Below are 13754 nucleotides of genomic sequence, written 5' to 3' on the forward strand. Positions count from 1 at the left end.
GGCCTACTCGACCCTGACCGGCGGCCGCGTGGTCTGCTCCACCTGGGGCCGCCGCGCGCGCTCGCGCTCGCGCTCGGTGCCACCACTGCCCACGCGCACTGCAAGTGCCTGCCAGGGCCACCTCCGCCGCCTGCACCGCGCGCGGGCGCTCCACATGGCCTGTACCACACCGCCACCGTGGTCAGGCACGGCCACTGCCGTCTTTTCTCTCTCGGTCGTGCAAGGCACGCACGCCGACCCTGACCGCCGGCTCCTCGCTCTAGTGCACTCTAGTGCTCCTTGTCGGTTGGAAGCACGCACAGGCTGCGCCCGCCGTGGCCCATGGAGCGCACGAACACGCTCGCCGGCACTCGAGGGCGGCGTGTGCGGAACGCCGGAACCGATGTGCAGGAACGGAACGGAACGGAATGGACCCGAGCTAGTATACAGTGGCACAGGAGCCCGCGGGATCGGAAAGTTGACGCGGTTGCACCACGCCCAAGCAAGCGAGCAGCCTGTCTGGCGATGCTCTGGTCTGGTCTGGCTGTGGCGAGGCCGAGACCTGGCACGGGCAGAGAGAGTGTCATTCCCCCTTTTTTTATGTGGAAATCTGCTGCTTAGGCCTTGTCTAGTTCCGAAAATATTTAAATTTTTTGAATTTTGGTACTTTAGCATTTTCATTTTTATTTAATAATAATATTATTATCAAATCATTGACTAATTAGGTTCAAAAGATTCATCTCGTGATTTACAAGCAAACTGTGTAATTGGTTTTAATTTTTATCTATATTTAATGTTCTATACATGTGCCACAAGATTCGATGTGACGGAAAATCTTTAAAAGTTTTTGGTTTTTAGGGTGAACTAAACAAGTCCTTAGTTTTGGACCACAAATTAGTGGAGGCCAACGCCAAGATTTAGAGGATGTTTGGTTCCCAGCCTCACATCGCCACACCACAAAGTGTGGCCGCCACGGACATGCATGCAGGTGTTTGGTTTATGACAAAAACGTTGGCAGCCACACGTTTCACAGTTCATTTTCTCGCCAAAGGTTAGGCGGAGCCGCCGCAGCGGTGTGGCAAAGTGTGGACGTCAACCAAACATCCCTTTACATTGTCACACCCTTAGGCCCTTTTAGATTGGAGATGAAAAAATTTTAGGTGTCACACCGGATGTGTCAGAAGAATATCGACAGGGGTTTTTAGAAACTAATAAAAAAACAAATTACATAGCTCGTCAGGAAACTGCAAGACAAATTTATTAAGCATAATTAATTTGTCATTAGCATACGTGGGTTACTGTAGCACTTAAGGCTAATCATGGAGTAACTAGGCTTAAAAGATTCGTCTCGCGATTCTCAACTATACTGTGTAATTAGTTTATTTTTTATCTACATTTAATGTTCCATGCATGTGTTCAAAAATTCGATTGGATAGATGAAAAATTTTTAGGTGGGAAACTAAACAGGGCCTCAGTCAGATAGCAAAGCCCTAGCCACGCTAAAATCACAACCTACTCCCTCCATCTCAAAAAGACTATTATTATTGACTTTGACCAATTATGTTTGATCGCTCGTCTTATTTAAAATTTTTATGTAAATTCTAAAATAGATAAATCATTATTAAAGTATCTCTAATTATTAAAAAAGTCATATCAAAATAAAAAAGTTCTAATAATACGGTTGATCAAACAAGATGTCTGAAAGTCAACAACAACGGTTTTTTAAGACGGAGAGAGTATAGTCCAATTTTAAATAGAAGTGTAGACGCAAAATAATACAGGCATGTTTGGTTGGTGATGCACTTTGCCACAGCTAATGTTAGTCAAACTATGACTACCATATCAAGTGTGGGAAGCAAAATCAAAACCACACCGTCGTGTTTAATAAGAAAATGAGTCCATAATGCATGGGATAGCCCGATAACGATATAAGCAACTGTCTAAAAAATTATGACATGACGTACATGTATGCATACTTATCTCTACAAACGTATGTTATACCCTCGTCCTTTGATTTTATAAGCCCGTTTTAAAAGATGACTAATGAAGTTCCTATAAGGTATCGATGAGCACGTCACATACTCATAAAAAACAATGTTGCTAAATGCTACGGTAAATCTAAAAAAGTATAAGCAACCGCATCTATCTGGCTGAGGGCTTGAGAACAAAAGGGTAGATTATAAACGGGAAAATTGAATTTATGCTTTTAACGGAAAATTATTGCAGTGGATTGAGAAAACTCATTCCTTTTATTTAATTAGGTGCACCCACCTGTCAATGCCTATATATAAGCACCTTTTCTCTCCTCCGTCTCCTCTGTCTCAATCTCTCTCATTCACGGCGGCGCCGACGGACCTACATGCTCGACTAGCATGGCTAGAGATTCCAGCGAGAAGAGGGAGAAAAGGGGATAAAAAAAAAGGCAGATTAAGGTTTTGAGAAATCCAAAGGATCGATAAAGGAGCTCTGCTGAAGCCTTATTCCCCTGCATAACATTTTTTTAGAAAAAGTGTTGGTTTTCTCACTACAGTGGAGTTACTCAGCATAAGTCACAACGTATAAAACGTTGAGATACACAACATTCTCGTTTTTACGACAACGGGGAGGAATAAATAGAATTATGGAGTATACGCTGATTTTAGATTACTTGATATCAGATTTGGATCCGGGGGCTAAAGCTAGTTTATGTTATTTTACGCTCAACTAGCCTAAAAATAACCAAATAAGAGAGCTAGATAGTTTTTTTTTGCAATTAGCCCACCCAAAAAAACTATAGCCAAATAAGAGAGCTAGATAGTTTTTTGCAACTAGCCCCACCTAAAAAAATTATCCCTCCAAAGAGGTGATTATTTGAGCTAGTTTTGCTTGGATCCACATTAATTCTTTTTTTCTTCAACTCAGGCCACATGAGACCGAGGTTATCCTTTCTTCTAGCGATTGATCCGCCACACTGATCCGCCGCTGTACTGATCCGCCACATTTATTTCGTTCTAACCCTTATAACCAAACATGTCTTTAGCTAGAGCTAGTTCAGAGCTAGTCCTAGGCTACAAACTAACTCTAGCCTCCAGTCAAGTTAAAGTATCCAAACACGGCCCGTCTCCACATATGGGAGGGCTCCACGTCCGCCAAACTACGAATGGGTGACTTTGTGCATGATCTCCCAAATTTTCAGCATGACACAACCGTATATCTACTACATTGTCTATTTTTAGATGTATAATACTATTTATTTAGGATGAACTAGTTATTTCAAAAACCATAAAAACGTCATATACACGTTAAGCTCGTTATATTTGTGCATGTAGAATTAGTCACCTACGATCCCCATCCATTTTTTTTTCTAACACTCTATCCTACTTTAGGCCACACATAATAAGTACAGACTAGAGCACTGCAGGGCTAATATTGTTTTCCCTACCTAAAGGTTTGACTCAATTAAACTTTATCAAAAGTCCATTTCTTTGGTGCATGGATCTTTAATAATAATATACTCCATGCCGGAGGTCATACCTAATGCTTGTTAGATTACCCATTATAGGTTTCATCATTGCAAGCAAATAAGGAGTTATTCACTACCAGTGTCTATATGCATAATTGTTGTAGATAATATATTGCATGATATTTTGATACTCTACTAGGATTCTAATTGCACTACAACATGCATGGAAGGAGGCACAATTGGTGTGGCTATATATATCACTGAATCTCTTTATACACAGGAATTTATAGATTGCACATTTCATTCATATATATTCCCCTATAATAGGAGTAGTATTATTACCCAGGAATTTATAAACTGCTGATACTAGTTGCTCGGGTAACCCCAGCAATTACGCATCCTCCCAACCAGGTTGTTGCGGAAAAAGATCCTCCGCAAAGCATGCATAGCGCGGAGAAATGGAAAAAGCGGAAAAGTATGGAAGCCTGGGCCCACCGCACCAACACGCAGATTGACACGGACACCTCAATCCCAGCTGTCCCCACACGCCTCCCCGACCCAAGCCACGCAGGAGAGGGGAGAGAGAGAGAGAGAGAGAGCGCGCGCGCGCGCCAGGCCAAACCCAGTCAAGAGACCCCTCCTCCGAAACCGCCACGCTTCCAGAATCCCAGCGACGGCCGCTCGCTAATCCGTCCCCAAACCCACCCGCCCGCCAGCCGCTAATCGCAGCGCAGGCATTCCCCACCTACCCTTATAACACGCTCCCCTTCTCCCCTACCTCCGCGCCTCCTTTTTCCAATCTCGACTCCAATCCTCCCGACCCCCAACCCTAGCGCCGCTCCGAGCCGCCGCCATGGCCGAATCCGGCGACTCGTCCCCGAACTCCGCCGCCGCAACGGAGGACTCGCACCACGAGGCGTCGGAGGCCGCGGCTGCGGCAGCAGCGGCGGCGGCGGTGCATGCGCAGCCGGCGCCGCAGCCACGCCCGCCGCCGCCGCCCTCCAAGGTGCGGCTGATGGTCAGCTACGGGGGCCGCATCCAGCCGCGCCCACACGACAACCAGCTCGCGTACGTCAACGGCGAGACCAAGATCCTGTCGCTCGAGAGGCCGCTCGTCTTCGCCGACTTCGCCGCGCGCCTCGCCGCGCTGTCCGGGAACGCCGGCGACGTCTGCGTCAAGTACCAGCTTCCCGGGGAGGACCTGGACGCGCTCGTCTCCGTCACCAACGACGAGGATCTGGAGCACCTCGTCCTCGAGTACGACCGCCTCCACCTCCAACGCCCAGCCACGGCCTCCTCCGCGGGGTCCGGGTCCGGGTCCGGCTCCAGCCGCGGCGGATCCACGCTTAGGCTCAGGGTCTTCCTCTTCCCCGTCCAGTCGCCCCAGCTACCTCCGCCGCCGCCGCAGCCGGCCGGGCTCCTCGAGCCCAAGGCGGAACAGCGCCACTGGTTCGTCGAGGCGCTCAACACCGTCCCGCTTCCCCCATCCAAGCAGGACCCGCCGCCCGTGCCACCGCAGCAGTCGTCCCCGCCGCAGCAGCACAAGCAGGAGTCGGTGTTCCCGCAGCAGTCGCCGCCGCAGGCCAAGCACGAGGCGGTGTTCGTCCAGCAGGCTCCGCCTCAGCCGCACACGGTGGTGCAGATGCCGCCGCCGCCGCAGCAGCAGCTGGCGCACGTGGTGCTCGCGGCGGCGAGCCCGGACTACCTGTTCGGTCTCGACAACGGCTTCGTCCCTCCCCCGGCGGTGAAGGTCAAGGACCCGGCGGGTGATCCTCCGACGGTCAGGGAGAACGTGCCCGTGGAGATAGCCGCCAAAAATGACGACCGCCATCCCAACCCCAACGCGGGCGACCACGTGGCTGTCTCGCCTGTCGTCTCTCCTGCAAAGTATCAGCGCCAGATCCAGGAGCTCGAGAAGCTGCAGGTCGCCGACAACGCCACCCACCAACCACCACCACCTGCGGCGGCGCCAGCGCCTGCTCCGGCACCTTCCCTCGTCCCCGTCCCCGTCCCCGCCGCCCTCCCGAGGAACGGCAGCGACGACTCCCTGACCCGCGCCTACCCTCCCGCCACCGCCACCCCAACCGCCAACGCGGAGTACTACCTTCCAAAGTTCCCGGAGAAGCCCCCCGTGCCGCCGCCGTCATCAGCTCCGCCAGCCACGGCATACCTGCAGGTGCAGGGCAGGTACGCATCCGTCGCTCCTGGCTCGGGCGCGGACCATGGCCCCGTGTTCTTCATCCCGGCGCCCCACGGCTACTTCGCCGCCACCGCTTCCCCAGGTGCGACATCCTACCCCGCCGTGTACGCCGTCGCGCCACCCAGTGCCACCCCCACCGCCAATGGCTCCGCCCCGCCGTCACCCGCTGTGTCGAGTGCCACGGCCTACGCCCCCGCCCCAACACAGGTCGCGTACGACAGCAATGGCCGCGCCATCTACTACACCAGCATGCTCCCCCAGTACCCTTCGGCTGTCAATGGCATGTCGGCGGCGGGCGCGGTGCTCGGGACAGAGCCCGCGAAGCCGGTGGCCGTGAAGCCGACCGTCTCGTGATCACACCAGCTTACACCTCACCTCACAGCACAGCACCTCATCGCCAATGGATCAAAGGAGTTTTCCAGTTTTTCTTTCATCCTCATCCGCCCACTCGTCAATATGCGTTCGTTAATACCGTGTCAGTTGGATTCGTTATTGTCCCTAGTATTCACCTATATATTTCCGCTTTTAAATTGTCTAGAGTTTTTTTGGTTTGGTGTTCTGGGTTCATGATATGATTATGCAAGTATTAGTGGTTCTTTGGTGTGCTTAGATGTACATACAGAGTCTGTGGACATAATGGATAAGTAATATATATATTAGCCTACTATTGGAGAGTTGAGTCGAGTTGGAGTTGTTTAACAATCTTGGAGGTTGTCATCACTTCTACTAGTAGCATTTGTTAATTCTTTGGATTGCTGTATCGATTAATTCCAGAAATTCAATGGCCATGTGATCTCTCGGTACTCTTGCACTGCACTCTTTGATGAGCGTGTTTATGTTATTTCTTTGTCAATTGCTGCTCCCCTGTGGGCAACTACAGTGGTTCTGCGCTGATCACGGGAGATCAACGTGGTGCATTTATGTATATATGTACTACGACTCCTATGTAGGAGTATGAGCTGTGGGGAGTGTTGGTTACAGAATTTAATGGTGTAAAAGTTCAGTCATTGTTGCAATACACTTTTATGTGGCGATGTTGTTGTCCGTGATGCCTGTTAAATGTTGTATGGTGATGCAGCAGTGATGTAGTACTCCACTGCTGCTGGTAATCGTTCTTCCAAGTGCATTTTGATGCGTTTTGGTATCGAAACAGGGTATCGTTTCATGTGTGGTAAATTAGTCTGCATCAAATTTGTTAGCAAGGTCTGAATGTCTGATGCTGGGCGAGGCTGTGATGCCGTGCTGGGATAATAGTGAGCTCTGCATGAAGCACCATAAATGCGAGGCAATTACCCGTTCATTAACTTGACACTGACCCTTGCCACATGATCGTTGAAAACGAAGGCATCTCCGTTCTGAAGTCCCTCTTCCTCCCCCATGTAACGACAGCTTTTATTCCCAAACGACAGGGGCGCCGTCTCTCTTGTTCCCGCCCAGCCCATTGTCACCTCCACGGCATTCCCGCCGCGCTTGCTTTGCATTCTTTTGTGCTTTGACAAACAGAACTGTGCATGCTTCCCCATCCCCCACCAAAGACGACGCTGCGTGCGTCGAAAAAATGCCTGGGATGCCCTTGCATCGCAAAGAGGATCTTTCGACGCCCATCGAGGTATCATGCTCACTCTACCCATGCCTCTTTTGGGCAAAGATGTTTAGCTTCTGCTGGTGCTGCGGCATGGCTTTTGACCAAAGCCCTTCGGCGATGTGTTGTGCTCGCCCAGGGACGTCGCCCCCTTTCCCTTGCGCATAGAAATGCCGTGTCATGTCATCCATTGCCGCTTTCTCCACCTGTTGATGATGGATCCCTGGCCGTGAGATCTCTTCTTTGCCTCGGTTCGGCTCAGCACTCGAGCACCCACCCCTAGCAGCAGCCAGACAGAAGCAGTGGGTGCAGCAGCAGCCGATAGCTGCCCTGGAACTGGAACTGTGAGACGAGCCACGAGCACTGCTTCTCCTCAGCTGCCGACCTGTGATCGAGCAGCGATGACAGCTTCAGCTCTGCATTTGGACCTGCATGCGCCCGGCAAGGAAGGCAGCAGCCATGGCACCGCACGTCCGCACATGGATCGGCCTGAGTAGGAGCAGGACCCCTGGTGCTGTAGAGGTGCCGGTGCCGGTGCCGCTTTCGAGCTCGTTCCGGTTGCCCCGGGAGCTTTGAATGCACACACATGTACTAGGAGTACTCCTACACACTCGTTTGGGTTGGGTGGCTGGTCGCCGCAGGTCACCCAGCAAGCATTAATCCCGTCTGGTGAACGGCGAGAGCTGCTGCTCATGTGCCTGATGTGAGTGTGAGAGTGACGTCAGAGCCAGGAGAGAGCCGGTGGTTGCTGCACCTGCCCATCGAGATGGATAGCGAGACACTCATGGGTCGGCCCGGCGCCATCAAAAGGCTCCGCCGCACTTGGGAAAAGGCCCAGTCTATCCGGCCCTGCGTATCTGTAGTGTGCTGCATGCGCTTCACTGGTGAATTGTGATTGGTGAACCTTACCTCGCCGGCGCCGGCGTCGTGCCGCCCCGTCAGAAGAAAGCGACGGTCTCTGAGTACGTTCGTGTTGCTCTGCCAAGCCCTCGAGCATTCCAGATTTGCTGTCCGTGCTCTGCTGCCTGCCCGCTCATCGTCCGCTCCGCATGATTGCTGTTCCGCGAGAGCTGTCACGGATCATGATTCGCCTCGCCTCTCGCTCTCGTCAGTGCATGCACTGGTGGTGTCTGTAAGCGCAGGCATGTCTTTCCTGGACCAAAGTTTCAAAAATGTCTGGCATGGACCCTGGAGTAGATGATTCCGATCATCTTTTTTGATGCAGAAGTAGCAGTCTGTCCGTGATTATACTACCCGGTGGTCGTACGTTACATCCTTGATGATGATGATGATGATGATGATTGAACTGTTTGGGTTTAAGAGGTGTCTGCATGTCGTCTATGAAGGATCCAAAAGGCAGGGTAAAGGCAGAGTGATGACTTCAGGAAAAAGAAACAAAGGTAGCATGGACCAGTTGGGAATGTAACTATGTTATTTGCTTCTTTCCCGTGCTCTGAGCTTATTATAGCGCCTACTATGCAGCTCTCTCCGTTGCAGTTGCACGCCAATGAGAACTGGGGTCGTCACGTCGCCACGGCAGAGCAAGCGTGCCCGTGCCGAGGGTCCTGATCCATGTGAATCATTGCTAACTTGAAGATTGCCGTGTTCGACGTTCCCCGAATATGACTTTGTCCGGGGTTATATTAGAAAAATTAAGCATTTGCAACAATGTTCTATTCTAAATCATGCATTAAAGGCATGATTAATAAAGTACTAATTACCGAAATGGATTGACTAAACCATAGCAGAGTGGTTAGAAAATCGTACCCCTGAGCGAGACTAGTGCCCGCTGCTAGTCACATCTTAACGAGCCTCGTTGAGGTAGTTAAGAGGTTCCATAGACCTGCTCTTCCAATTATATATAGGTGCATGCGAACACACTCCAAATTACCGAACACAAATAGAGAGCAGGAAAATTTTTAATTTGACTACCACAACAGAGAAAGTAGAAGAATTTATATAGGGAGAATAACCTCCTTTCTCTGTATCAACTAGCGGTGTGGTATTTACGTACTAATGTTGTACTTTCCACTTTCACTTGTGATCTTATATAAACATTGAAGCGCTCATTAGGAAACATACACAATGGCCTTTGAGATTTATTGTTAGAATTTCTGTATATGGGTTGCAGAGTAGCCCATAAACAAATTCTAGCACAATTATTAGAATTTCTTTATATGGGTTGGAGAGTAGCCCATAAATAAATTCTTAACACAAAATGGCCATTCAGGACTGTTTGGTTCGTCCTGATGCAATGTTGTCCAGCAGGACCAGACGTCTGGTTTTTTAATACCTGGACTATACGGTTGCTTGGCTGGCTCCTTGTTTGGGAGGCATGCAACTATGCAAGTGTGCAAGATCTGTTAGAGTTTTTTTTTTGAGGGAAGATCTATTAGAGGGTTTTTTTGAGGGAAGATAGAGATTTTTTTTTTTGAGAATCGGGAAGATAGAGATAAGATGCACGGGCTTGCGTCCGGGGTGATTAACCGAGTGCGTGATATGATACTCAATCCCATTCTTGGAGAATGGAAGGGAAACGGCAGAGGCCCATACATCCCAATCCCATTCTTGGAGAAGGGAAGGGAAACGGCAGAGGCCCATACGGCCCAATTTCAAGTTCACTGCCTTGTCGAAGCTTCGCTGTCAGCCTGCACTGCAGTACCGAGACCGTAGCCCATAGACACCACTTCTCGACGGGCCCGTGAAGAAACTGGCGATTGTTGGCACGTCGCACCCAGCTTTTGCCCCGCCTGCCCTGCCCCATCTGGCCCATCTCCACTCCGCCGCCGACTTGAGCGAGCGCCCACAAGAATGGAACTGGGCGCGGGCCGGTTGCGCAGGCCACCGGTGGGCGGGGCGGGGCCCATCCATCTCCGGCCGCGACCGCGAGAGGTCGAGAGGAGAAGAAAAGCACGAGTTGCTTCTGGCTGCCGGCTGTCCTCTCGCGATGTGGATGTCGTCAGCCTGCTCGATCGGCGCCCACCGGAGCACGAACAAGGCCAAGGAAGACGGTCAAGAGGTCGGTCCACGATTATAAAACATGGAGCCTCGTATTCTGTCAACTGGCACCCGTTGATCCTGCCCTTCCATTCCTGGAAAGTAAGGCCTCGTTTAGATACGTCCAAAAACCCAAAACTTTACAAGATTCCCTATCACATCGAATCTTGCGGCACATGTATGGAACATTAAACATAGATAAAAAAGATAACTAATTACATAGTTTACATGTAAATCACGAGACGAATCTTTTAAACCTAGTTGCTCCATGATTGGATAATGTTTGTCAAATAAAAACGACGAAAGTGCTACAGTGTCAAAATCCAAAAAGTTTTTGGATGTAAACAAGGCCTAAAGCAGCAGTAGTATTTGCCGTTCTGTACCTGCCGTTCACGTTCTTGGTCTGTTGGTCAGCCCTGGCGAGTCATGCCACTTTCCGACACATAAACAATAATATGCTCTGCTTGCACTACCGTTTGTTACCTTTTACTACTACTTTACCACCACTGCTCGAGTCCCCGAGTTCCGTTTCGACTGCGGCAGGGTCAGGGACACAAAGGCCAAGATTCTCAAGGTTTTGACTCAGGCCTTGTTTAGTTCACCCTAAAAAACAAAAAGTTTTTAAGATTTTCCGTCACATCGAATTACACAGTTTAGTTGTAAATCACGATACGAATCTTTTGATCCTAGTTAGTCTATGATTGGATAATATTTGTCACAAACAAACGAAAATGCTACGGTACCGAAAACTTTTTTACTTTTCGAAACTATGCACGAGCACGAGCATGACGGTGCCACAGTTGGGCTTGCTGATTGATTCCCAGCAGCAGCAGTCCCCTTCAGTGGCCCACACCACAGCGTCGTTGAAAGCAGGGAATCTCCCTCCGCATCTACTCTGCGCGCGCTCAGCTCACCACGCGGCTCCCACGCCCCTGAATTCTCCGAAACCGAAACCCACCCAAACTGCTGGGTGCTGGACTGCTGGTGCTGCCTGGCCTCCCAAGTCCCAACCCGCCCGCCCGCCCGCCCCACGCCACGCCCGCCGCTGAATAAACAGGGCATGAAGTCCCCGGTGCTTCGCGCGAAAAAAGGCGATCGGTCGCAGTTGCGCCTCCCCCAACCACGACCTCTCATCTCTCACGGCCGGCCCAGCGGCTCTCGGTATAAATACGGGCAGCCACCATACATCCCAGGGTCACCACACAACACAAGACCAACACACATCTGTCGACGAGAGTAAGAGAGATCGAGGGACTCAACTGTTCCAATTCCACACACATTCCACTAGCTGCAGCTTAAGCATCGGCACTTGGAGCAGCACCGCATCACCATGTCGTCCAACTGCGGTGAGGAGAAGGAGCTGGTCTGCGTGACCGGCGCCGGCGGCTTCATCGGCTCCTGGGTGGTCAAGGAGTTGCTCCAGCGTGGCTACCGTGTCAGGGGAACTGCGAGGGACCCTGGTGAGTGATTGCATTGACTCGACTCACATCATCTCTTGGCTCTTGCATTGCCCTTCTGGAGTAACAGGAGCAGGAGTGCTCTGTAGTCTGTAGTACTCGTATGCCATGCCATGCCGTCTCCAAAGTTCAGAGCTTGATGCCTGCTGTGCTGTACTGAACTCGATTGCAGCGGACAGCAAGAACGCCCACCTGCTGGCTCTGGATGGCGCCAAGGAGCGCCTCACCCTGTGCCGCGCCGACGTCCTCGACCGCGCCTCCCTCCACGCCGCCTTCGCCGGCTGCAACGGCGTCTTCCACGTCGCCTCCCCGGTCTCCAACGACCCGGTCAGTCGTCGTCACTGCTTAATTGCTCCTTGTTTTTCTTTTTCTTTTTCTTTTTCACAGACAGTACAGTACAGTACAGCAATGCGCTACGTGCTCAGCTGCTGACGACGCTGCCTTTGTGCGTCCCGCGCTGCAGGAGCTGGTGCCGGTGGCGGTGGAGGGCACCCGGAACGTCATCAACGCCGCGGCGGACGAAGGCGCGCGCCGCGTCGTCTTCACCTCCTCCTACGGCGCCGTCCACATGGACCCCAACCGTAGCCCCGACGCCGTCCTCGACGAGACATGCTGGAGCGACTACGACTTCTGCAAGCGATCAGACGTAAGCAAGCCGACTCGATCGGCCGCCGGCCGTCGCCTGCAGTTCCTTCCTATTCGCGACGTCGCGCCGGCCTGACTCACCGCCAAATGTGTTTCCGTGCGTGCAGAACCTGTACTGCTGCGCCAAGATGATGGCGGAGATCACGGCGACGGAGGAGGCGGCGGCGCGGGGGCTGCAGCTGGCCGTGGTGCTTCCCTGCATGACCATGGGCCCCATGCTGCAGCAGACGCTCAACTTCAGCACCAACCACGTCGCGCGCTACCTCATGGGCACCAAGCGCTCCATCCCCAACGCCGTCGCCGCCTACGTCGACGTCCGCGACGTCGCGCGCGCGCACGTCCTCGCCTACGAGCGCCCCAGCGCGTGCGGACGCTACCTCTGCATCGGCACCGTGCTGCACCGCGAACAGCTCGTCGCCATGCTCAAGGAACTCTTCCCGCAGTACCCCGTCACAGCCAAGTAAGCACGGACCAGACCATCCTCCTCCGTTGTTGTCGTCGCCGCCGCCGCTGAGATGTCAGCTCTGAGAATCTCACGCGCTCGTTCGTCTATGATGTGATGCTGATGCAGGTGCGAGGACGACGGCAAGCCGATGGCGAAGCCGTTCAAGTTCTCCAACCAGAGGCTCAGGGACCTGGGCTTGGAGTTCACTCCGCTCAGGAAGAGCTTGTACGAGACCGTGGTGTGCCTGCAGCAGAAGGGTCACCTGCCTGTCATCCAACAACAGCAGCGCGCGTACTTGTAAACCAGACCAGAGGACATGCCGGGATTTCTCAGATAAAAGTGAACATGGCAAACAACACACAGAAAGAGAAGCACAAGAAGATGATATGAGGAATTTGTAAACTTCGTATACTCTTTTTTTTTTCTTTTCTATACAAGTGTATTACGTTGTTCACACACACACACACACACACACACACATAAAATCTACAGTTGTATGATCCATTCTTATTCTGTATCATGGCACATGTAAAGTCGTTAATGTGACGAATTGTATAAGTATTATATAAATTAATCGCATTCCTTTCGCATCAAATTACTACAACCCGAATGCTCAGTGTAGGGACTTGGATCGAGTTTAAGTCTTTTTTGAGGGGAACGGCAGGGAAGCTCCCTACCTACAACGAACTACATCACGCGTTTTGAGGCCCTGTCTAGTTAGCTGGGAATATGGTCGGGATTAGTCCACCTCATCAAAAGCTATGTAAATTAAGCAAACATTTCTGGTGGGAATTGTTCCAAATAACTGAATAAGTATTCCAGCTGAACCGAACGATGCCTAAAGCCAAACTGGTGGAGGAGAGGGTCCAGTCTCTCTCTCTCTCTGAAAAGTTTTAATTATTAAAATTTTAAAACTTTAATCGAATTTTTATGGTGCTAAATTAGTACCATTAAATTTATCATAGAATATACTTTTATCAGATATTTATTTTATGTCATAGATATTG

General features: G+C 51.2%; 2 protein-coding genes across 2 annotated transcripts; both read left to right on the plus strand.

Moving 5' to 3' along the window:
- Positions 4120-6428, plus strand: LOC8056421 (extensin). Its single transcript, XM_021460440.1, has one exon. It carries the CDS (start codon positions 4275-4277, stop codon positions 5973-5975), a length of 1701 nt encoding a protein of 566 aa, XP_021316115.1. The 5' UTR covers positions 4120-4274; the 3' UTR covers positions 5976-6428.
- LOC8056422 (cinnamoyl-CoA reductase 1) lies at positions 11364-13293 on the plus strand. The gene is made up of 5 exons (XM_002452971.2): positions 11364-11660; positions 11830-11984; positions 12121-12303; positions 12410-12762; positions 12874-13293. The coding sequence occupies exons 1-5, from the start codon at positions 11531-11533 to the stop codon at positions 13046-13048; spliced, it is 996 nt and encodes a 331-aa protein (XP_002453016.1). The 5' UTR covers positions 11364-11530; the 3' UTR covers positions 13049-13293.

The sequence above is a fragment of the Sorghum bicolor genome, chromosome 4 (genome assembly GCF_000003195.3).
Source record: "Sorghum bicolor cultivar BTx623 chromosome 4, Sorghum_bicolor_NCBIv3, whole genome shotgun sequence".
Taxonomy (NCBI): Eukaryota; Viridiplantae; Streptophyta; class Magnoliopsida; order Poales; family Poaceae; genus Sorghum; species Sorghum bicolor.

Coding starts and splice junctions, on each gene's coding strand:
- LOC8056422 (XM_002452971.2), top strand. CDS start 11,531: ATGTCGTCCAACTGCGGTGAGGAGAAGGAGCTGGTCTGCGTGACCGGC. Junction 11,985..12,120: donor CCCCGGTCTCCAACGACCCG/GTCAGTCGTCGT, acceptor CCCGCGCTGCAG/GAGCTGGTGCCGGTGGCGGT. Junction 12,304..12,409: donor ACTTCTGCAAGCGATCAGAC/GTAAGCAAGCCG, acceptor CCGTGCGTGCAG/AACCTGTACTGCTGCGCCAA.
- LOC8056421 (XM_021460440.1), top strand. CDS start 4,275: ATGGCCGAATCCGGCGACTCGTCCCCGAACTCCGCCGCCGCAACGGAG.